This window comes from Dermacentor silvarum, chromosome 2 (assembly GCF_013339745.2).
Source record: "Dermacentor silvarum isolate Dsil-2018 chromosome 2, BIME_Dsil_1.4, whole genome shotgun sequence".
Classification (NCBI taxonomy): Eukaryota; Metazoa; Arthropoda; class Arachnida; order Ixodida; family Ixodidae; genus Dermacentor; species Dermacentor silvarum.
Genome location: NC_051155.1, coordinates 124,068,970 through 124,093,296, shown reverse-complemented (window position 1 = coordinate 124,093,296; position 24,327 = coordinate 124,068,970). Strand labels below are relative to the sequence as shown.

General features: G+C 46.2%; 1 protein-coding gene across 1 annotated transcript; it reads left to right on the top strand.

Moving 5' to 3' along the window:
• The first annotated feature begins 11,511 nt into the window (after nt 1–11,511).
• LOC119440348 (uncharacterized) lies at nt 11,512–23,859 on the top strand. Its single transcript, XM_037705268.2, has 4 exons — nt 11,512–11,691; nt 12,169–12,345; nt 12,998–13,105; nt 23,582–23,859. The coding sequence occupies exons 1-4, from the start codon at nt 11,512–11,514 to the stop codon at nt 23,669–23,671; spliced, it is 555 nt and encodes a 184-aa protein (XP_037561196.2). The 3' UTR covers nt 23,672–23,859.
• The last annotated feature ends 468 nt before the right edge of the window (nt 23,860–24,327 follow it).

Genomic DNA, 24,327 nt, shown 5'->3' with positions numbered 1-24,327 from the left:
CGATCCTTTCTAACTTGCGCGGAAGGTCCTTCATAACTAAATTAAATAGGAAGGGGGATAGGATGGCTCCTTGCGGGGTGCCCCTGTTTCCTAATTTAATCTCTTCTGAGTTGAGGCTCTGCATGTGCAGGGTAGCTGTTCTGTCTTTGAGAAAAGATTTTACGTAGTCGAATGTCCTATTCCCTACGTTAACACCTGACAGGCCGTCGGGGATGGCCCAGTGGCTGACATTATCAAACGCTTTGGTTAAGTCTATGCCCAATATCGCTCTCTTATCTTTTGTCTTACGTTTGTCTATAATATCTTGTTGGAGCGTTAGCATGGTACCTTGAGCGCTAAGGTGCGGTCTGAAACTACCATCTCGTGGGGCCAGATGCTGTTTTCTTCCGCGAATCGAGTTAGTCGCGTCTGAGTTACCTTCTCCATTAATTTGCCTTGACACGAGGTCAGTGAAATAGGCCTGAGATTTTCTATACCCGGGATTTTGCCCTTATTATGCCCTTATTTTGCCCTTAAGATGATGTTGGCATGTTTCCAGTCTTTAGGGACTTCCTCGAATTCCCACACTTTGTTCACATAAGCTGTAAGGTGAACTATAGAGTCGTCGCCTAAGATCCTTAGCATGCCGTAGGTGATCTTGTCGGGGCCTGGGGCTGTGTTCCTTTTGAAGTCAAAGAGCGTGGCTCTGACCTCTGCTACTAGAATGGATTCGTCCTGTAGCGGATTCTCTGATCCCTGATATTCTTTATCCACTGCCAGGCATGTGGGGCCTATCTAGATTGCTTTAAGTCGGTTGATGAGCTGTTCATCGGTTCCATCAAATTTGCATATTGCCTTGATTTGCTCTATGTTGGCGCGGGTTTGGTGTTGGTGGGGTCTATAAGGTGACGCAGCATCTGCCACGTGTTCGGAGGTCTCATATCCTCTCTAGCTCGTCGCATTTTTGATCCCACCTTTTTTCTTCTAGTTTGAAGGCATAGCTCTCTATTTCTTTATTGTGCTGGGCTGTTTTCTTGCTTAGGTTCCGGTTCCATCTTGGCGCTTATGCTATTCTCGAGGGTTGTTTTTCGGTTTCACATATTTCTAAGCATGTTGTCTAATCTGAATGGGAGGCCATCGCCCTCTACCATTTCGGTGGCCTGTTTCACGTGTGAGACGACGGTTGAGGTCCACTCTGTTATGTCTCCGATTTCGCCTAAGTCTGCTGTTGATCTGATATTCCTGAATTTATCCCAGTCAGTTATGGTGGCCTGCTTCGGCTTATGCACGGGCATCCCTAGTCGCCTATCGATTTGTATTTCGATTATAAAGTGATCGCTGCCAAGGTTTTTGCCAGTGTTCTTCCCCGATGTTTTGCCCGTCCTGTGCCCTAGTGTTAGGTCCGGTGTGATGTCACAGCAGATGCTGTCACCCATTCTCGTTGGCTCGTTCGGGTCCGTTAGTAGCGAGAGTCCTGTCTTCTGAATGGCTTCTCACAGCATTCTACCTTTCCTGTCGATTTTGGTGTAGCCCCATTCGTAATGCTTTGCATTAAAGTCCCCTAATACGAGTAGGGGGCACGACATTGCTGCCCTCAGCGCTTTCTTAATTGTGGTCTCGAATTGTGCCTTTTTGTGACAAGGGGAGCTGTAGGCGTTCAGGACAAATATAGCTTCCCCCATTCTTTTTGCCGGTAAGGATTTCTACAAGTACGGCCTCCACTTCGTCCGTACTCGCGTCGTGTTCAATTGCTGCTATGTTATTCATAACTAGGGTGGCTATTCTACATTTCTCCCCTCTCCCATTGCCGAATGCGTGGTACCCTGAAATTTTGACTGGGCGTTTTCCTATTTCTTGTAACGCCACGGCAAGCGGAGGCTCTCCTTGATTGAGAATGTGCTGTTGCAGCAACGCATTTTTCTTTTTGAAGCCCCTGCAGTTCCACTGCCAAATCATAGTTCCTGTCCTGGCTGAACGGCTCCTGGACCTCGAGCGGCTTCTCGAGCGGGAGTGCCTGCTCGGAGGTCTAGCCGGTTCGCTGCCGGCGCTTGTTTGTGCTGGTGACGGGTCTCGATTCCTGTAATCTGCATTTCTTTCCATTCTTCTCCGTCGAGCGATGTACGGGAGTTGGAATCTTTGCTTGCAAATCTTGTCCGCTGTGACGTGCGGGTCCCCGCAGAGGCAGCAAGTAGGCGAGCAGGTGTGGTTTTCGTCGGGGCTGTTGGCCCCACATTTCCTGCATAGTTTGTCCTCCGGCGTTGGGCAGACGTCGGCTCTGTGGCCTAGTCTACCACAGGCATAGCAGCAGTCGTGCTGCCTGAGGTACAAGGAATAGCGCCGAGCCGTAGAAAACGAAGTTGGGGACCTCGTAGCTGTCGAAAACGATGACTACCGTTTCGCTATTCTTGATTCGCTTGGCTCCCAGGGCTAACGGATTTCTCTCGTTGAGAATGCTTCTCTCTAGGTTAGCCTGGCTCTCTGACAGATCAATATGACATATGACACCCTTGCACCTGGCGTGCGGTGCGGCTTCGTAAGTGCTGAGTTCGTACTGTTTCATTCCCAGGGTGATGCAGTTCATTTTTAGGTAAGCATCTGCGTTATTGCGAGACGCGGTGCTGAGGACGATGATGTTTTGTGTTGTGTTGGGGCAGACGATGTCGTGGCTAGCTTGCTCGGACGTGAGTCCTGCCGCGGCAGCAATGGCCCGACCAAGCCGAGCGGAGCCCGTCTTCTGAACATCAAGACCTTCCCCCCCCCCCCCCCCCCCCCCCCTGAGGCGGGCGATAATCTTCCAGTGTTCCTTCGGGAGCTGGGGCATTCGCGATGACTTTATGATCCTGTTCTTTTAGGCTAGTGGGCTTCCTGCTACCATTGAGATGCTCACGGTGCCCCTCGCTTCTTGCAGGTTCACGGGTGCTGTCGCGACGAGAGACGCGCAGGGCGATTTTCTTGACAGTGGCGGAGCGCCAGCCGTGCTCCGCACCAAATTCTTCCAGAGGAAGATCGTCTCCTTCCATTGCAACCACCATATGCTCTGTCATGACGAAGCCGGCGGGGCGCTGGACTAACCCTGCCCGGTGAACGCTGGTTAGGCCTTGCCGTCAGACTGAATGGAGCGCGGCGTTACGGAAGAGAAGCACTTCGAAAAATCCACGAAAAGGCCACCCACCGTTGAAAATTTGGTATTCGTGGGTTGCGCTTGTCCTTGTGCATCCGTTGGTGCAGAAATCATCGAGATCGAGAAGAATTTCTCACCGAAAATATCGAAGAAAGCAGGAGCCGATGTTGGCGCGTCCGTACTACTCGGCGCCTTCTTCTTCTCCCGAGAGAGGGAGAGAAAGAGAGAGAAAATTACCACGAAGGTCAGATACACACGACAAGCTTCGCTTATCCCCATTTTCTCGACAGGGGAAGGGCTGGTGATTTTCTTTTATCCAGCGGCCGTGTCTGTGTTATGCGCGTGTTCCTTGGCCGCGCAAGCTCTTACCTGCATTCTAACTGTGCCTCGGTAAGGCTCAATGAAAATGCGCCAAGCGTCTCAACGCGCTCGCTGGCCCGCGAGGATTTCATAACTCGAAAGACGCTCAGCAGCGTTCCATTGGACATTGGGCCACACCCAAATTTCAAGTTGGCCCTACCTCCAAACTTAAATAGGTCGACCCCTAAATTTTAAGTTGGCCCACACTGATATTAAAGTTGGCCCACCCCAAATTTAAGGTGTCCCCCAGTTAAGGTTGGCCCACCCCCAGATTTCAGGTTGGCCCAGCCCCAAATTTCAAGTTGGCCCACCGCAAATGTACGAGTAAGTTTGCCCATATCCATTATTTCAAGTTCATCATCATCATCTTCATCATCAGCCTATATTTATGTCCACTGCAGGACGAAGGCCTCTCTCTGCGATCTCCAATTACTCCTGTCTTGCGCTAGCGTATTCCAACTTGCGCCTGCGAATTTCCTAACTTCATCATTCCACCTGAGTTTCTGCCGTCCTCGACTGCGTTTCCCTTCTCTTGGTATCCATTCTGTAACCCTAATGGTCCACCGGTTATCCATCCTACGCATTACATGGCCTGCCCAGCTCCATTTCTTCCGCTTAATGTCAACTAGAATACCGTGTACCCCCGTTTGTTCTCTGATCCACACCGCTCTCTTCCTGTCTCTTAACGTTACTCCTAAGATTTTTCGTTCCATCGCTCTTTGTGTGGTCCTTAACTTGTTCTCGAGCTTCTTTGTTAACCTCCAAGTTTCTGCCCCATATGTTAGTACCGGTAGAATGCAATGATTGTATCCTTTTCTTTTCAACGACAGTGGTAAGCTCCCAGTCAGGATTTGGCAATGCCTGCCGTATGCACTCCAACCCAATTTTATTCTTCTGTAAATTTCTTTCTCATGATCAGGGTCCCCTGTGAGTAACTGACCTAGATAAATGTACTCCTTTACAGACTCCAGAGGCTGACGAGCGATCCTGAATTCTTGTTCCCTTGCCAGGCTATTGAAAATTATTTTTGTCTTCTGCATATTCATCTTCAACCCAATTCTTACACTTTCTCGATTAAGGTCCTCAATCATTTGTTGTAATTTGTCTCCATTGTTGCTGAATAGGACAATGTCATCTGCAAACCGAAGGTTGCTGAGATATTCGCCGTCGATCCTCACTCCTAATCCTTCCCAGTCTAAGAGCTTGAATACTTCTTCTAAGCATGCAGTGAATAGCATTGGAGAGATTGTGTCTCCTTGCCTGACCCCTTTCTTGATAGGTAACTTTCTACTTTTTTTTGTAGAGAACCAAGGTAGCTGTGCAATCCTTGTAGATATTTGCTAAGATATTCACGTATGCCTCCTGTACTCCTTGATTACACAATGCCTCTATGACTGCTGGTATCTCTACTGAATCGAATGCCTTTTCATAATCTATGAAAGCCATATAGAGAGGTTGATTGTACTCCGCAGATTTCTCGATTACCTGATTGATGACATGGATATGGTCCATCGTAGAATATCCCTTCCTGAAGCCAGCCTGTTCTCTTGGTTGGCTGAAGTCAAGTGTAGCCCTGACTCTATTGGAAATTATCTTGGTGAATATTTTATATAATACTGAAAGCAAGCTAATGGGTCTGTAATTCTTCAATTCTTTAACGTCTCCCTTCTTATGGATAAGTATAATGTTAGCGTTCTTCCAGCTCTCTGGTACACTTGAAGTTGTGAGGCATTGCGTATAAAGGGCTGCAAGCTTTTCAAGCATGATATGTCCTCCATCTTTGATTAAATCTACTGTTATTCCATCTTCTCCAGGTGCTTTTCCCCTGGTCATGTCTTTCAAGGCCCTTCTAACTTCATCGCTAGGCATAGAAGGAGCCTCTGTATCCTGTTCATCACTATTTCGAATGAAAGTAGCTTGGCTGTTTTGGGAACTGTACAGGTCAGTATAGAATTCTTCCGCTGCTTTCACTATGTCAACTAAATTGCTGATGATATTACCATGCTTATCTTTCAGTGCATACATCTTGCCTTGTCCTATGCCTAGTTTTCTTCTTACTGATTTCATGCTGCGTCCATATTTTATGGCTTCCTCAATCTTTCTCACGTTATAATTTCGAATATCCCTTACTTTCGTCTTGTTGATCAGTTTTGACAGTTCAGCGAATTCTATCTGATCTCTTGAGTTGGACACTTTCATGTTTTGTCGTTTCTTTATTAGGTCCTTTGTTTCTTGGGAGAGCTTCCCTACAGGTAGCTTTGGTGCCTTACCTCCCACTTCAATTGCTGCTTCTGAGATCAGCCTAGTTACGGTTTCATTCATTACCTCTATCTTCATCCTGTTCTATCTCTACCTTCATTGCCTCTTCATCTTGCTGTTCTAAAGCTGCATATTTGTTTGCGAGCACCAGCCTGAATTGGTCTGCTTTCACCCTTACTGCGTCTAGATTGGCCTGTTTCCTCTTGACTAATTTTACTCTTTCTCTCTTCAAATTGAGAGAAATCCTAGACCTCACTAACCTATGGTCACTGCACTTTACCTTACCTAACACTTCTACATTCTGCACTATGCTTGGATCGGCAGAGAATATGAAATCTATTTCATTCCTTGTTTTTTCATTAGGGCTTTTCCAGGTCCACTTCTTGTTGATGCGCTTCTTGAGGAATGTATTCATTATTCGGAGCCTATTCCTTTCCGCGAATTCTACCAACATCTCTCCTCTTGCATTCCTAGAATCGATGCCGTAGTTGCCAATTTCTTGCTCGCCAACCTGCTTTTTGCCCACTTTTGCATTGAAGTCGTCCATGACTACAGTATACTGAGTTTGCACCTTTCTCATTGCTAATTCCACATCTTCATAAAACTGTTCTATCTGTTCATCGTGACTGGAAGTTGGGGCGTAGGCTTGTACTACCTTCATTTTGTACCTCCTATCACGGTGGAAGAAGATAGGTGATCCAACGGCGGCGCGAGGCGCGGCCACTTAGTGTGACCCTACGCACGCCGCTGCCTCAAGGGGCAGCACCTGTTCTGGGGGCCACTTTGTCGCTCGCTTTGCTGGCGCTTTTATGGGCACGCGTGGCAGAGGTGCTTTATTTCGATGCATATATGTCGTTAGCCTACTTAAAAAGACTCTATTTTGTTGGAGGAACGTCCCTTTATATTTCTGCCAACATTCCGATTGACTCCGATGCGGCGAGCAGCAGCAAACGCAGCGTGCCGTCTGCTCGAGCAGACGACGCGTCTCTCTCGTGTTGCAAATGACGGTATTTTGACAGTAAGTGGCATGAAACCTTCTACCTGCTCAGGATTTGGCGTCTGAATAACGAAAATTTGCACATGTTTAAGTATGGGTGTTTAAATGCTGACGGAGGTAGTAAATTATCCACTCTTGTGCCGTTGCTGCAAGGCCTCCTGAATACGTGGTGCCCCTAGCGGCGGCGCTCACTTCCGGTCACACGAAGTGGCCGCTCTCTCGCCCCAGCGTGGGCGCGCCGTCGGAGCACATATCATCTTACACCCTGCCTCCTATTCAGCTTTATTACGACGACTGCTACCCTCTCACTAATGCTGTATAATTCATCAATGTTGCCCGCTATGTTGTTATGGACTAGAAGTCCTACGCCGGATTCTCTCTTATCTGGAAGACCTCTGTGGCAGAGGACGTGGCCGTTAGTCAGCACTGTGTAAGCTTCACCAGTTCTTCTAACCTCAGTAAGGCCAATAATATCCCAGGCAATGGCTGATAATTCCTCAAATAGTCCTGCTAAGCTAGCCTCACTCGAGAGGGTGCGCGTGTTGAACGTTGCCAGGTTCAGTTTCCATTGGCAGCCTGTCCGGACCCAGAGATTCTTAGCACCCTCTGCCACGTCGCAGGTCTGACCGCCGCCTTGGTCAGGTGCTCCGCAGACAGTGAGGACTGAGGGCCATGGGTTAATTGTCGGAGTCATCAGGGAGGTAGTGGCCGAATACTGCACCAGGGAGGTCAATTCCTGTTCTGGTGAGGGGGTGACTTTGATGAAGCTAAGTGGGCCTGCCTAGTTTGGTTGCACCTGAACTAGTATAGCCCCACTAGCACTCGGCAATATGTATTTTTTTGCCGGTGTCAGGCACCACTCCATGCCTGGAAATGTGGTGGGATCGAGCAGGATTTGAGCTTGAGACCTTCAGATTTGAGGTCGGGTGTTCTACCTCTACTCCACGCCACCAACCTTTTCAACATTTCAAGTTAGCCCACTGCAAATCTCAGTTTGCCCACCCCACCCCAAATTTCAAGTTGGGCCACCCCTACATTTCAGCTGACCAACCCCCAATTCTCAAGTTGGCCCACCGACAAATCTCGAGTTGACGCACCCACAAATTTCAATTACCTACTCCTACTACAAGCTTCCCCATGCATTTTCTATGGAGCCCTATGTATATCTCTATTGGTACTATTTTTAATCTTTTTGATTTATATCGTTCCTTAAAGCTTATAAAGCTACCTATCATCTACATTTACATTATTACAATGATTAAACGTCTTAACTTCGCAAATGATGCATTTTTGTGCAGATACAAGGCATTAATTACACTTCTCGCGTGACAGGGTTGGAGTACTCGCCAAAGAATGCTTACGCACTCAAATACGAATTAAAGTATCCGACCAAATTGCAGTAGCTCCACTTATGCACTTCATGTTGGAACGCACCGCGGATGATTTTTCGTCCTCTGTGGCGAACATTGGAACTTGAGAGTGGGCGGGGCCTGGCCCAACGTGGCCCAATCTTGGCCTATCTGCCTGACCCGCTCAAGCAGGAAAGTGATGATGATGATGATGATGATGATGATGATGCCTTATTTATTGGCACGAACCCACTGTGGAGGATAGGCCTTGAGCCGGGTGGTACGTAATATGATAAAGAAACAAGGGAAATCAAATAAATAATCGGAGATGAGAAAGAAACCGATCTTAAATGAAATAATATAGTGTGTAACAGGAAAGTACCTCGGAGCACTGCACTTCCCATTCAACAGCTTCGCCTTTACTATTGCCGACCAGTGCGTACCCCTCTACCCTGTGAAGGTTCGGTGGCAGTGAAAGCTACTGAATGGGAATGGCATACTCAGAGGGAGTAATGAATTCTGTGGACGGCGAAAAACTCCTTGCAAGCCAGTCAGATTACAAGTTAACTTGCCAATTTTCTCAAACAATTTTTGCTCGATATGCAGCACCGAGAAAGGTACATACGTAGTCCACCCTATTTGTAAGATATCAGTTTTAGAAAAAATAAAATAAATGAAAAAGAACAGGAAGGAGTCTTCCGTAATCATTGACGACAGAAGTCGCGTAACTGCAACAAGAGAACTTGCTCAAACGTCACCATAAACGCCCCAGGTGTTCAGATCTCGCTTAGCATACCTATTGCCGAGAAAGCTTGTTTTGCAACCACATGACCTCTGTGATTCCACGCTGCCCGACGTCGGAGGCCATGCGCCGAGGCAGGACTTTTCCGGTTCTGACGGTAGAGGTCGCAACAAATGTTGCAAATGGTTCATTTAAAAGTGAGGCTAACTGAAACCAGAATATATAAACGGTATTTCAAATTGAGAGGACTGCAGCATTGACAAATTCCGGAAAAGAAGGAATTGATGGGAAATTAAACGTAGGCTGAAATAGAAAAAAAAATTACCAAAAATACACGGTAATCGCTTTGTTTTCGTTAAGAAATCAAAATCTAGTAAGCAGACATTTATATTATAAAAAGTGCAGTATAGGAAAATTATTCTGTCTGTTCTGATTACTAAATTGCACTGTAACAGTAGTTTCAAAACCGTACCTAAAAGTTCAGGTGCCCAATTCTTGGCCAATCCCCCGGAGTGGGTACGAGCCATGTGCTGGGGATATCATCATCATCATCATCATCAGCCATCGGAGTCGCCATGCCCCAGCCTTCGGTAGGTATTCTGGTGAATGTAAAATGTTCCGACTGCTTGATCGCAGTTTTCTATGTTTCGCTTAATGTCCCCTTCCGTGCTGCTGCTATCTCGTTGTGTAATTGTTTCAAGCCTTTGCGGAAGTACCTGTAGACACACCCTCTCATCTGCTGTTAGGGCTAGTAATGCTCTCTTACCTTATAGGCCACCTGTAATATAGTGTTATATTCAACTTTAGACATCCATAGGAAAAAGCGATGGCAGGCGGTGAAGGCGCCAGATACTTCTTGTATTCTTAAATGTTAGCGACGAGTGCATAATTGTTTCAATTTTTAGAGTAGATATATACTAGGGCATGTCTTCGAGCAATGCACTACAGGTGCAGTCGGCAACTCAACGTCGAAGTCCGCCTAATTTGGTCCTAGTGCCCCAGACTGCAAGGAAATAAATGACCCGTTTACTAGACACTTGTGTAACAATTCTGTTCTACAGCTAAGTTCTTGCTACTCGTAGCACTTTTTTCTTTAAGTGATTGATTGTGCTTCCAAGACTTTTTACCTTATTTGTGCGAAAAATTATGTGAGAGAAAGCTAATATTACTCTTAGGGCGAATTGCAATGCAGTGGTTAATGTAATCGGCTGGGCCGAGTCTCATAAAGCTATTCGTACAATCAATCATGTCTCAGAACAGGGCATCATATCTCGACAACAGTAAAAAAGAGTGCACCGGTCAAGACACTAAACTAAATGCCAGACTTAACATGTACAGATCGTGTTTACTTTGACACACTATTTCTGCACACATCAATTGACAATATCACAATATGGGGCATACTTTAAAACACAATATGTTACTGACGATTGCAGTTTCCCAGCACTACCCACATGCTTTTTTATTGACTACCTCGGTAGCAGGGCGACGAAACAGCAAACTGTGCTTTATATGAACCTGAAAACTATATTTCCCCGAGATAGTAGTGAAAGATAAGGAGTGGGTTTAGTGTGACATAATTTAAGTTAAACGTTCCTTGCAACCCATACTCTTGAAGGAGGCATAACTTTTTTAATTATACAAGACCAGATCTTTGTCTACGAAAATTATCGACACAGTCTCAATGGTACAAAAAAAAATAGCAGTAACGTTTAATGCTACTGGGACCAGGATAATGTGACCATTCTACCCCAATGCCGTTCTTATCGCGCTTGGTCAGAGCTGCGCTCCGCCCGCATTACCAACGACCGGCCGGGTGGCCGTGAAGGGTGGATGGCAAGAGTGGCATATAATCGAGCGGAAATAATTACATGAAATTTCCTGGGGCATTATGTGTCAAACCCACACAATGATTACGAGGCATGCCGTTATGAATTACGAGGCACACCGTAGCGAAATATTTCGACCACCGGGAGTTCTTTAATGCGCACCCAACACGCATTTCACACACCACACACACACACACACACACACACACACACACACACACACACACACACGCACACGTTTGTCGGGGCCGGTCTGACACACCACACACAGCAGCACACACATGACACACACACACACGCACACACACACACACACCACACATGCACACACACACACCTTGACACACACACACACATGAAGTGTCCTTACCATTATTCCCCACACACACACACCACACACCACCACACACACACACACACACACACACACACACACACACACACACACACACACACACACACACACACACACACACACACACACACACACACACACCACGCACACGCACACACACACAGCACACACACACGCACGCACACACCACCACACACACACACACACACACACACACACACACACACACACACACACACACACACACACACCACACACACACACACGCACCACACACGCACACACCACCACCACACACACACACACACGCACGCACACACGCACGCACACACGCACACGTAGGTACGTGTTCCGGGTGGTTCTCGACCAAATTACAGTCGTATCCGACGCCTTTTGTCTCCCACATAACAAGTCTAAGACAGGCTGTGATGTTTATGTAGTTCGGGCACTGCTGAGAACCTTGACTGATACCGATGCTGCTCGAAACACTGTTAGTCCTTTCTTTGTGTGATGCCGCCCAATGCATCACTATCACTGCTTCACAGCTTTGGGTGAAGATGAATACATATCTTTGAAATGCTCCTCTTCCCAGGTTGCTAGTCCCATCCAACCGACGGACATTCAGCTGACAGGGGCGCCATTTATATTCAGCACGAAATACATTCAGACCGCCAGCGGAGCACTCAACCTCGTAGAAACGGTGAGTGAGCGGAGGCACTGACGTTGCAGGCGATGCTGCCCCGAGGTGTATTGTTTCAGCTCTGTGGATTCCCGTCGGCATTTATTACAGAGCACCTAGTTCTTCAAGCCAATAAAATGGAGTAGTGATAACAAACAGGGGACCACTTGTTCCGAAATGCAGGAAAATATAATAACAAATAGAGATCAGATTATGGTGCTCCGAAACGCACCTTATACTACGAATCACAGGCACGCAAGCTCACGCTGGCATCTGGCTATTTCGTGACCGTGGAAATCCATCATCAAGCTCCGGCGCTACCATTTCCTCGTTGCTTCATTAGTAATATGCCTCATATCGCCAATTGCCTTCCCTCATATATAGATAATCCTACAGTTCAATAAAAAACAAGTAAATTCATCTAGATATATACCTCTCATGGATTCATTGTCTATTGTCTTCTTAAGGCCAGCGGTGGCGTGTGTGCTTTGGGCGCAGTGCTTGGCGGTGGTGCTCTTCCACTCGCTGTGCTCTCACTCAGAAGAGAGCCTGTCCGAGGCGCTGTTCATGGTGTCCTTCACCTACTCCATCGCTGGCCTCTACCTGCTCCTGAACGGCACCTGCAACCAGCCGCCGCCACCTGCGGGCACGTCCAGGCAGCTATCCACGCTGCAGGTATACATGAATCTGCCGGCATAAGTGTGTTATATTACATCTGTTAAACTACGTCATGCTGCTGGCGTGCACGATATTACAAGGACATTCCGAACCGAACGGTGATGAGGCTTTTGTCAAGTCTCGGAAGTGCAGCCTGGCGCTGGGACTCAGGCACGGCTGCTGGTACTTCGTTGGCATCCGTGAGCTTCAATGTGATCCAATCGAGTAAATCGTATCTGCGCGCAGGTGGCAAGCCTCAAGTGTAGTAATTGGAAGAAATAGGTAATGTAATGAACGCAGGTAAAATATTGAATGTAGCTAGGTATATGGGTGCTTCGATGGGACTTAGGTGAAGGAAAATGTAACTTGAAAATAAAGAGCTCGCATCGCGACCTGTCAGGAGCCATGTTAAGGGCTTCGGTTCCAGCCGATGGTCATTTACTAGAACGTTTTAACTCTCTATGATTGTGCTGGTAGACTCAACGCATATACGCGCGTTAGACAGCAACCATGAGTATTAACAACCCTCCAAGGGCTTCCTCGATTGTGGCAACATTGTGCGAAATTTTCCGTATCTGTGCCAAACGGAAGGAGCCGCTCCAAGAGGACACTTGTGTATTAGGACAAGCTTATTCAGTGAGTATGCTCATACTGAGACTATTATGTGCAGCTGATACAGCTACTCATCTTCCACTGTGCCGGCAGCATCGCCTTCCTTGCGTGTGGTTGCTACGTCCTCACCCGGCACTTTGGTGTTGCCAGGGCCATCGTTGCAGGCGTGAGTGCACATTGATCTTCGCAAAACATATCGAATCGGAGAGGGAAAAGAAAAAAAAATCGCATATGCGTTGCACGAGCTTTTATTGAATTCTATCCAAAGTGAAGGAAGGCTGAGAAAAAAGTCGCAGTTTCGCCTGAAAGGCGAGGCATGGTTTGCGATAACAAACTACTGGACAGCTATACGAAGTAAGGATAGTAATATTATCGGCCGTGTAAACTTGCAAACATGGGCATGCTAACTAAATTACCAAGCATAGTGTCACGCGCGCACCAGTAAACATGAACGCATCTCCCTCGATGACAGTGGCAATTCTCTGTCAAAACGCTGTAGTGAGTAAGCGCGGCTGCAGCAGTGAGCGAAATGACCTTCATCCCGCCGATCTCATGGATGCGAACTAAGCCGCGCAAACAGCGCAGGCAGGACGGACTCTGCCCCCGCCGCAGCCGCCCAGGCGGGAGTGCGCGGCGTAGTAGGCGGACTCCCCCTCCCTACCCTACCTCGGGAGCGTTGCGCGCGACCGGTACTATCGCAATAAAAGACAACGAAGACATGGACAAAGGAGCAGGTACGATGCTCTGCCGTATTCTCAAAAAGATCTCACACTAAAGTATAAATTACAGTACAATGCGTTGGCGGGCTAGTTGGTGCGAATCCATAATTACTTGTTTAGCGCAAAAACAACGGACACGTGAAAGACGACAGGACAAGGCGCTTTTCCAACAAAGAAATGGCTTTGCGTTTTACCTTCTGAGCTTTCTCCTTTGCCAGAATGAAGTTCTTGTCGATAGCCTGGATGGCTTTTTTGTTGAAGACAACAGCCGGAGCTATTACGAACCCGCCCTCCTTGTCACTCAGTAACAACCGAAGTTCATTGTCTCTAAAGAAAGATACTACTCTCTTGATCACAGCTGTCGAAGGTGGCGCGTTTTGTACTGAACTATCTTTCTTCTACTGTGGGCCCTGATTTTTGTGTGTCTGTGTCATCTCCTGAACCTGCTGTTCTGGTCAGCCACATAGCGTTTGCTGTGTGCCGTGCAAGGATGCTTTCCTTCTGCATGAAGAATGGACACGTTCCTCAAGAAGTGGCTGTTCTCTTCGGGAGCGTCAAGCCTTCCATTGGTCACGTGCGGCGAATGTGTCGGATTCTCCGTTCTGAAATTTGGCGGCAGGTACGTCTTCTGTACGACTGGTTGAAGGCCGTCTGCTACTCGCGGGACGCCTCTGTTGTGGCCGAGAGGAAGTTTCGTTCCTACAGACGTCTGTCAGCTCAGACTACCGAATTCTGGTGGACACGGCTTTTGCTAGTCCTCCGCTCCAGACCCCCGCACAGAAAGGAAAAGACACAACCTGTCTCCACTGGATTTCAAGTACTCGGTAACGTCACGCTTCCTGATGAAGTTGCAGAATTGTTAAAAAATGGGCCGAAGTTTAGCACGGAACCAAGAATTCCTGCACATGAGCTGCTGGCCTTGAACAGGCGCATCGCAAGGAAAGCAGAACTAGAAGACCAAGAACGGTGCCTCCTGGATGGAGTGGATTGCCTTCGTAGGACCGTCACCAAGAACGCGCCACCTTCGACAGCTGTGATCAAGAGAGTAGTATCTTTCTTTAGAGACAATGAACTTCGGTTGTTACTGAGTGACAAGGAGGGCGGGTTCGTAATAGCTCCGGCTGTTGTCTTCAACAAAAAAGCCATCCAGGCTATCGACAAGAACTTCATTCTGGCAAAGGAGAAAGCTCAGAAGGTAAAACGCAAAGCCATTTCTTTGTTGGAAAAGCGCCTTGTCCTGTCGTCTTTCACGTGTCCGTTGTTTTTGCGCTAAACAAGCAATTATAAATTACAGTCAGTCGTGATGCTCGGCATATGAATAACAGCCTATAGCAAAGACCATTTATGAATGCGAAGCTTTGTGAATTCGGCCCCTGGTTTCCTTCCTAATGGCTGGCATTCACCAAAATACAATACTCACCCAACAAGCCACGTATATGAAGATTGTACGGGACCAGGCCTGACCATGGGAGTATTGCTTCCGTTTCACCCTCTGCACGCATGCATATTATTGCTCATAATCTCGTAAAATGTCTGTCATCCAAATGTATAAAATCGCGTTGCAATTGCGCTGGTGATGATGGCGCACCGTTCACGTTTTATTGTCACCCGGGTAGTGTTGTTTTCCATGGACAGGCTTTCGTTGCACCGCCAATTGCGTTCTCGATACTTCATATTTTCTTCATTCGAGACTACTTCATGTGCTGCTGTTGTAGAAACAGCCAGGACACCTAGGAGCCAGCAGTATTGCACAGAACATCTACTGCACCTTTGATAGGACAGGTGTCAAAATGTTTCGTTACTTTTTTTTTTAAATGAATTCAACCTGTGATCTTTCTGACCAATACTTACGTGCACGCGAGCAACAACCCGCGCAAACTGCCAAGGGCGATACTCGGGCGGCAGCCACGTTTGAGCGATAAATGGCCCGGCTTGCAGCTATAACTTGGTATAACGAATTAGATGCCCTGTAACGTAAAACTATCCCAATATATTTTTATTCCAATCTCCTGACGTCAAATTTACGTAACAACTGAAGCAAGCATTGGGTGTTAACCCGCATTGTTGTTTGAAGAGCCCAATCAAATGCTCTCCTAGTTTTGCGGCGGCGTGCAACGGAAGGTTAAAAATGCCGCTAAAATGAATACTCAGCGAAGAAGAGTTTGCTTTCAAAGCGAATGGCATTGGCTACATTTAGTGGCTTTTCTTTTCTATTTGACTGACAAAGGCGAGGATCACGCAGGAATAGAGAGGGTTTTGGTGGGGCCGATCCTAGTAAACTAGTTAATCAGTTGAAGAGGCTGGTGCCGGCGTCTGTGATTGGTCCGTTCCCGTTGCTTAGATTGCGGTGGCTGATAAAAAATTGCAGTGGCATGCAACGGAAGGTTTAAAATGCCGCTAAAATCGATACTCAGCGAAGAAGAGTTGGAAGAGCGATATCGTATACGTTCCAAAAAGCCTCGATAACATTACACTGCCACGCAAGAAGCTTTCATATATGCGAAAAAATTCGTGCTCCCCGGCAGCTCCGAGTAGCCAGTGTCAGAGCAATGGCGAGCCGTCATTCTCTAGTCCTTTCGGAGCGGGGCAGTTTCCGGCTATTCAGAAAAAAAAATTTTCAGCTTTGTTCGACATATTAATGCATCTTTAACGCGTACATGTCACTTTGAAGTGGTGAGTTTTTGCGGTTTTCTCATGTCGCGTGACAGAAAGGCGAAGTGGGCACAGTGCGAAAGCTTTTGACCAATGGTAGAATGCTAATGGTGAAAAAGGCCTCTAATCAGAAATAATTATTTTCTCTTTTGTTCGGTCCAATCGGTGCATAATCAGTGTGTACACCTTCTATCAGGTGGGGAGCTTTGACGGTTTTCGTCAAAACAAAGGCGAATTGGCGGTGGCCCGAACATTTTTTGACCAATCGTGGAGGGCTGATTGCATATTGATAGAAACAGTTTGGAGAAGCTTTACGTTATAGCTCCCAGCTTCGCTACTCACTAAAGTCACTGTATCAAATATATTGACGCTTTCAATTCGGTCAGAGGGAGCCGCTTACTAAAACCGCTTGTACCGAAAACGAGTTATACTATTAACGTTGTTTAGAGAAAACGAGATATTACTCAATCACCGTTGTAGCGCAATTAACACATGGTGATATCGGAGCTAAATAGTATCTAGTTCGGTGTTCAGAGAGGCATAGCTTAGCACTACGTTTGTCGATCCGAGCGGGAGTGCCCGCGTTTGGGTGATTTTACTCAGCCATAATATTTATAATCCATCAAACTCAAACCAGTGCTGATCACGAATTATAAGGCCTATACCATTGCGCAGCATTTCGAAGAAATTTCAGTCACGCTAGCGTCCAGAAATGGTGTGAAGAGACTCGGGCAGCAAGGCAGAGGGATGACTATTCGAGCCCACCACCTTGGACCACTGCGAGTCCTGTACAATTACGGCGCGAGCATGATTGCAAGATAAGGCCGTAGGACCCCACTAGCTGCGTCATATGTTAAGCACCTGCGCTTTCTAATGCGCGAATAAATGTAATGCGCTCTACATTGGTATCATTGTGTATCGAAGAAAGAATCCATTACCCAATCATGCATGTGTTGCGTGCGCAGATGGCGCCGTTGTCTCGACACGCATGACCCAATCGAAGCTAAGTTTTAACCGCACGCGCGGCGTTCAGGGAGGCGTAGCTTAAATAAATTAAATTATGGGGTTCTACATATGTTACAAAACAACCACCTGATTATGAGGCACGCCGTAGTGGGGTAGTCCGGATTAATTTGGGCCACCTGGGGTTCTTCAACGTGCACCTAAACATCTAAGTGCACGGGCATGTTCCGGCGTAGCTCGGCAGTAGGTTTGTCCATCCGAGAAGAGCGGTCGCGTGTGTCAGAGCTCGCTCAGCCATAGTAAGTATATGTTAAAACCTTCAAACTGGCGCTCATCTCAGAGTTAAAATGTCTACAGGTGAGCAGTTTGTTGCAGAAGTTTCACCCTTGTTTAGCTGTGGTGCCCCTGCGTTCAAAATGTATATACGATCCTGAAATGGCATGAAGAGGCTCTGGCAGCAAGACCAAGGGATATGCAACCGCTTTGACTACGGCGGAACACGTCCATCTCCGTAGGGTGTGCAAGCGCAGGAGATTGAGGCCAGCACAAGTACCTCAACCGTGTTGGAATGCGGCGGTCTCGAGCGGCGGAGGGCAGTGCCGGGCGCCACCAGTAGGGTGGTCATTTCTGTACCCTAGTGCCCAAACAATCTCTACAAAACAAACAGGTCCATTACGAATAGGTAGCGAGCGCGATAGCAAAATTAGACCGTAAGACCCCCAATAGATGTAACAAAATGTAGGCATGTTAGCTTTCTAATGCGTGAATAAATTTAAGTTGTGCATTTGGTTATGTCAGTTCTGGCAGCCAAAGTGCCCATACACCCTCTCCAGAACGTACAAGACGTTTTACGTATACCTTGTAATGCGGTTGCGTCCCTGATACACACCCACACTATCGTCTTTTACGCGTAGTCAACTTGACTTTACGTAAGTTCTTATTGAATTTCACGTGTATTATGTGGTGTTTTGCTAATTTACGGTATATCCATCTGATAAATCGCGGAATTACGGAAAATTAAAGGTGTGGGGTTTTACGTGCCCACACCACTATCTAATTATGAGACACGCCGAAGTGAGGGACTCCGGATTAATTCTGACCACCAGGGAATCTTTAACGTGCCCCGAATGCACGGCACACGGACGTTTTTGCATTTCGCCCCCCATCGAAATGCCGCTGCCGCGGCCGGGATTTGATCCTGTGACCTCGTGCTGAGATGCGCAACACTTTAGCCACTAAGTTACCACAGCGGGTGATAAATCGCGAACAATCTGCAAAAAACATTTCAGATTGAGCTACAGGAAGTTAACTGTTGACGAGTTGTAAGGGTGGTAAGTTTCAGACATGGTATCTTTTATATTTTATTCTTAACCGATTTTTAGAAAAATATCGCCGGTCGCATGTACCGCTAATCTGATCCTGCAGCTAGAAAACTTTAAGGTGGCACTGTTAATTAAACGAAAACCCGCTTTGATCACGTAAATAGAAATTAAGCTATATAATTGTTTACTCTGGAGGTACATGTTGGAATTGCGGAGCTGAAGCCATACAGTAAAGAAGTCATCTCTATTTAGCCCAAAATATAAGAGTAGCGTCAGTTTCACGATACCTCTCGGTGGACATGTGCCCCAAAATACTCTCACTTTTCCTGTGAATTCACAAGACAGGTTTTCTTGCAAAATGTTTAGTGGAATAAAATGCCTTTCCTGGCACATTTTGGGAACGGATATCGCAAAATGTGTGTTTATTGCAGGATTTCGATCATATGGGCCTTTCCTCATTCGCATTATTTACGTGCATTCAATTGCACAATCGCAAAACATGTCCTAAACTATTTAATTAAGAGTAACCAGATGAATACACTTAAATTCTGCAACTCAAAATTGCGATTTGTTAGTCGACTAACACACGGCGGCGGGCTGCTAGGTTTTAAATGATTCGATACGAGCCACATGGCACAAGCAAAGGTGTGTGGCATTCGTCTCATGTCCTTGTATCTTGGCGTTCGTAGCAAATCTTGTTGGGGAAGGCATCTCTGCGTCTTCAAATAACACAGCTGAAGTGCAGCGTACTTGCTGCTTCTCACGATAATCGTCTCGGTCGTTGGTATACCTCAGTGCTAGTGGCTTCAGATTGTTGTCTTCACCCAGAGGTTGTCCGAATAGTAGTTTTCCTGAATAAATCGAATGCGAGTCGAATCTTTCCAGACACAAATCGAATACGAATCGAATGCCGAATGCTTTTCTAATATTGCTCGAATAATGAAGTCCCATTCTCATTATTGACGTAAAACAATCTTCACATCCTAGAACTATATTCACAGCGCTAGCACGTTTCTCTCATTGCAGTCCATATTATGAAGCGGTGTTTATTAAAAGCATACAGTCTGCATTAGGAGCAAATAAACGGTTTGTTCGCATGCTCAGGATAAGTTGGTAAGTGCGAAAGGTATCGGCTTAGCGGGTAGAATGTGGAAAAGTCTGGAGTGACGTAATTTGCTCTGTTGCACAACTTTTCGCGTTTTATGTCTACTATATGGACAGTCGGAATGGAAATTATCGCACATGTGCTCCCCTTTTACGCTTGATTGCACACAATTGGCAATTTGTAAATATTCCAAATGCATTCAAACCACAACTCTCAGGCCGATACTGCTAAGCTGAACATGTCTGCCATTTGCCCACGTCTAACATATGAATCCAACACTTTTGGTCAATACCCAGCCTGGAAAGAAGTATTCCAACACAGCGGCGCAGTATTAGCCTTCAGTAAAATACGTCATCCAAGCGTACACAAATCCCTTTAATCTGTGTGGCCTTTCAGAGATTGTCCGGGCTTAAATATTCTAGCTCTTAACAACGACGAACTACGATGAATACAGTGCTTCGTGACCCGTGCTGCATCATTCGTTCCGTGCTGTTTATTCAAAATGCATGTGGTTGAAGCTCTTGTAAGCTAATACGAACAAACATTGCGGAATTTGCACTTGACCAGTTATGGTTATGAAGCTGTATATTCGATGCATTATACGAAAGTACTGTTTCACATGCATTGCACCTCGCACAAGTGCTTTATACAAGCTACGACGACCGCAGTATGGCAAAATTATGGCCTCCGAAAGCTTTCCATACTTGCACAGTTAATAAACAACAACGACAACCGAAAAGTGCGTCAAAACGCCATCTTGGTGGCCACGCAAATCTGTTGTGCGCTCAAAGATTGGCTTAGATGTTACGACGGTAAGCAAAATGTTTGTATGCAGCTTTTTCTCTTGTACTCCGACGAGGAGGTCATGCGGTAAGAAAAAGCCGCACTACATATACAGGGTGTCCCAGCTATCACGCAGCACGATTTAAAGAAAGAGCAGCGGCGTTACACGAAGCAAACCTAGTGCGTATTGTTTCCAGTGTAGAGTAGTAGCCGCCAGTAATTTTTTCGTTACTGATATTTAATTAATTAATTGTAGTTAATTATCTAACTCGAGAAGTACTGTCCTAATTATTAGAGAGTCAATGAGGCGTTTGTAGGCATCCACGTGGGGCATCTAACTGCGGTATTTTCAGTGCCGTACTAATTTGCGTACTCATTTTTTTCCCGAGTGATAAAGAAAGCCCGCGAAATATAAAAAATACCACGTGATGACGCTCCCACTCGCATCATAATTAAAGCAGCGCCCTCAAGTAAGCTGATTGAAAGCAACTGCTTTTTTGCCTGTCGCACCGTCCAAGAGACAACGCATCACCTTGACAATGGTATGGAAGGATCCGCAACAGCAAGTTTCGCGGCATAGCAGCGATTTCTTCCTATCAATTATACGTCACACTTCTTATCTGTCTCTCACGGCTGAGTGAGCCACTTGATAAAAGTGGTCCTTGATAACGCGGTCGAAGCCATGCTCTGATCACGGACGAAACACAATAAGCAATGAAATAGACATAGAATATTTCAAAATACCAGCTCTGCTTGCACCGCATCGAAGGAGTGCATGCGCAGCTATACTTCGCGCCAGAAGCTTGCTTCGGACCAAAGCAAAATAAAAGTGAGGGCGTTATTTTTGATGAGTACGTGCTTCCAAAACAGGTTCATGGCAAAAAATAAAAGTAAAATAAACACACTTGGAAGTGACCCACGTGTAGAGAAAAGACAAAACCGATGCGTTCAATTAAGTAATGTTCCACTGCCTAATGTTCCGATTTGGCAATCGGGACGTGACCGAAAAACAAAGTAAAAAGTCACGATTTCAGGGTTGCTTTATTATCGGTGCATTCGTAAGTGCCGTTGAACACTAGCTACCGCTTATAGGACGTGTTCGAATAGGTCCCCTTCTGTAGCCACGCAGTACTGAGCCCGCTTTATCACATCTTCAGTGGCTTTTTTGATGACCGAGGGTGGGATTCTGCTGCAGACATCCGTTATCCTTGCCTTGGGCTCATCTGACGTCTTCGTCTCGGTCACGTAAACACGATCTTTTACGTAACCCCACAGAAAGAAATCGAGTGGAGAGAGATCAGGTGACCTAGCCGGCCAATAGACAGGCCCGTGCCTTCCAATCCATTGTGTGTGAAAAGTCGCATTCAGCCAGTTTCGTGCTCGGCTGCTGCTGTGTGTTGGCGCCCCATCTTGCTGATACCACAGAAGTGCTGCAAAAGCTGCAAAATCCATCCACTTAGCTGCAAAATCCATCCACCGTCCCTTCAAGGATTTCGTCCACGTAACGCTGTCCAGTCAGTGTCTGATCGAAGAATATGGGACCAATTATACCACCGTCGTAAATTCCACATCACACATAAAACGACCACTGGTACTGGTGCTGAGTGCGCTTTGCCCAGTGTGGATTGGAGTCACTCCAATAGTGTGCATTGTGTAGATTTACTTGGCCATTTCTGCAAAAATTGGCTTCATCTGTCCAGATGACGTTGCTAAGAAAGTTCAGTGATTCATCGGATTTTGTGAGAATCCAATTCGAAAAATCCAGACGATTCTGCAAGTCCTTCGCTTCCAAGCATCGGTGCAGGTTAACGTGGTACGGGTGAAAGGCCGAGTCATTCAAAATTCTCGAAATTGACGACTTGGAAATTGGGGCCTGGGCGGCCACGTCTCGCACGCTAGCTTGAGGGTTTGAGGCCATAAATGCCAGAACATCCGCGCGTATGTTAGGACTCAAAGATGAAGTCCTCTGCCGCTGTTTCTTGGAGCTACTGGTTTCTCGAAGGTTTTTATAATTTCTGATGATTGTCAATGCGTTGGGTCTACCGCCACATTTACATGGCAGATAAATCTTTGAGGCCTTTCTTGTGTTGCCATTTGCAGTTCCCAAGGCAAGCATCATGTTCGCCTTCTGTTCATTAGAATAAGACATGGCGACTGGGGCGATACAAAACACACGTTTAAACCTTTGCGCGGATTTCATCGATCAGCTTCTGCGGTGACAGGTTCTGCGCAGAAAAAAAAACCACCCATGCACACTATCTACGCTAAGACAACAGCTATCGCAGCTCGTTTCCAACTAACACCAAACGCTATGTGATCCTTTGGTCGGGGTAAAGCACATACTCGGTCACAATTTCTTCTTTCTTTCTTTCGTTTATTTCATTCTGGCCAACTCGGAGGGAGCTTGTTCGAGGGCGCTGCTTTATTATGCGGGTTGGAGCGTCGTCACGTGGTATTTTTTAATATTTCGCGGGGTTTCTTTATCACTTGGAAAAAATGAGTACGCAATTAGCACGGCCGTGAAAATACCGCAGTTAGATGCCCCACGTGGTTGCCTACAATCTTCTCATTGACACTTTGATAATTAGGACAGTACTTCTTGAGTTGTATAATTAATTACAATTAATTAAATATCAGTAAGGGAAAAATTACTGGCGGCTACTACACTACACTGGAAACAATACGCACTAGGTTTGCTTCGCGTAACGCCGTTGCTCTTTTTTTAAATCCTGCTGCGTGATAGCTGGGACACCCTGTATATTTTGCAAGGTTCTGTTCAGTTGGCCACACATATGCCTTCTTCGAAAGTTGCCAAGAATCCTAACAAGAAGTACTTCTATTGGGTTTTCCATCTTCTTCGTAGTGTGACGTAATAGCTTTCGCCGTCGTGTGCCGTGCATTGGGTGCACGTTAAAGAACTACAGTTGGCGAAAATTAATCTGGAGTCGGCCACTACAGGACGCCTCATAGTCACATTATCTTGGTTTTGGCACGCAAAACCCCAGAATGTAATTTTAAGTTAAAATAGCTTCAATTGCTAAGCTGGTTGTGCACTTTGGAAACTCCATTGACAGCGCATTTGTGGTCTTTTGCCGCAGACTGTGTCCGTGGTGCAGGCGTGCGTACATCTCTCGCACGCCCTGTACATCTACAAGGGCGACTTTCAACGATGGCTAGACAGTGTGTGAGCTCAGCCTCTACAACTAGCTGCAGTGGATCACCACCTAATCGAAGCTGGGCTTTCACCTTTCAAGCTGATTTTTCCACATGTGCTACGCTGAATGCCGTTTGATAATCGCTTCCTACTGTATCACATATCTATATTATCTTGAGTGTATGTCCGTTAACGCCTTAGTTGTCGCATAATAAACTTAAGACTGTACCTGCCTCGTGATTGTTCTTGCACGAGAACTTTTCTCGTTTATTTGCTTCAAAAGCAAGCGGTATGGTACACTCTACAAAATTTGGACGCTTTTAGCGGCTATTCTTGTCCTCCAATAATAACCGTCATTCATTTCTATTTTTTGTTTATTTTCTGTGTTATTGATACTGCTAACCCCTACATGCGGTCATTACAGGGCGAGCTGCAGTCAGAGTCAATCATACAGAGTTTAAAAACACACTCAGATACAAAACAAGAAAACACAAAGTTACACAGTACTGAAATGTATTTATAATGTTTGAATCATGCACAATTATCCATGAATTTAAAATTCGTGGATATAATCTATATCAAAAACAGTGTTGGGTAGTGCATTAGACATTTCTATTGCGCCAGGTCAAAATAAGTAATGTAACCCATCGCTACACGATAGATAAGGCTCAATGGCTCTACAATTATTCG

Coding starts and splice junctions, on each gene's coding strand:
- LOC119440348 (XM_037705268.2), top strand. CDS start 11,512: ATGCATCACTATCACTGCTTCACAGCTTTGGGTGAAGATGAATACATA. Junction 12,346..12,997: donor GGCAGCTATCCACGCTGCAG/GTATACATGAAT, acceptor TATTATGTGCAG/CTGATACAGCTACTCATCTT. Junction 13,106..23,581: donor CCAGGGCCATCGTTGCAGGC/GTGAGTGCACAT, acceptor CTTTTGCCGCAG/ACTGTGTCCGTGGTGCAGGC.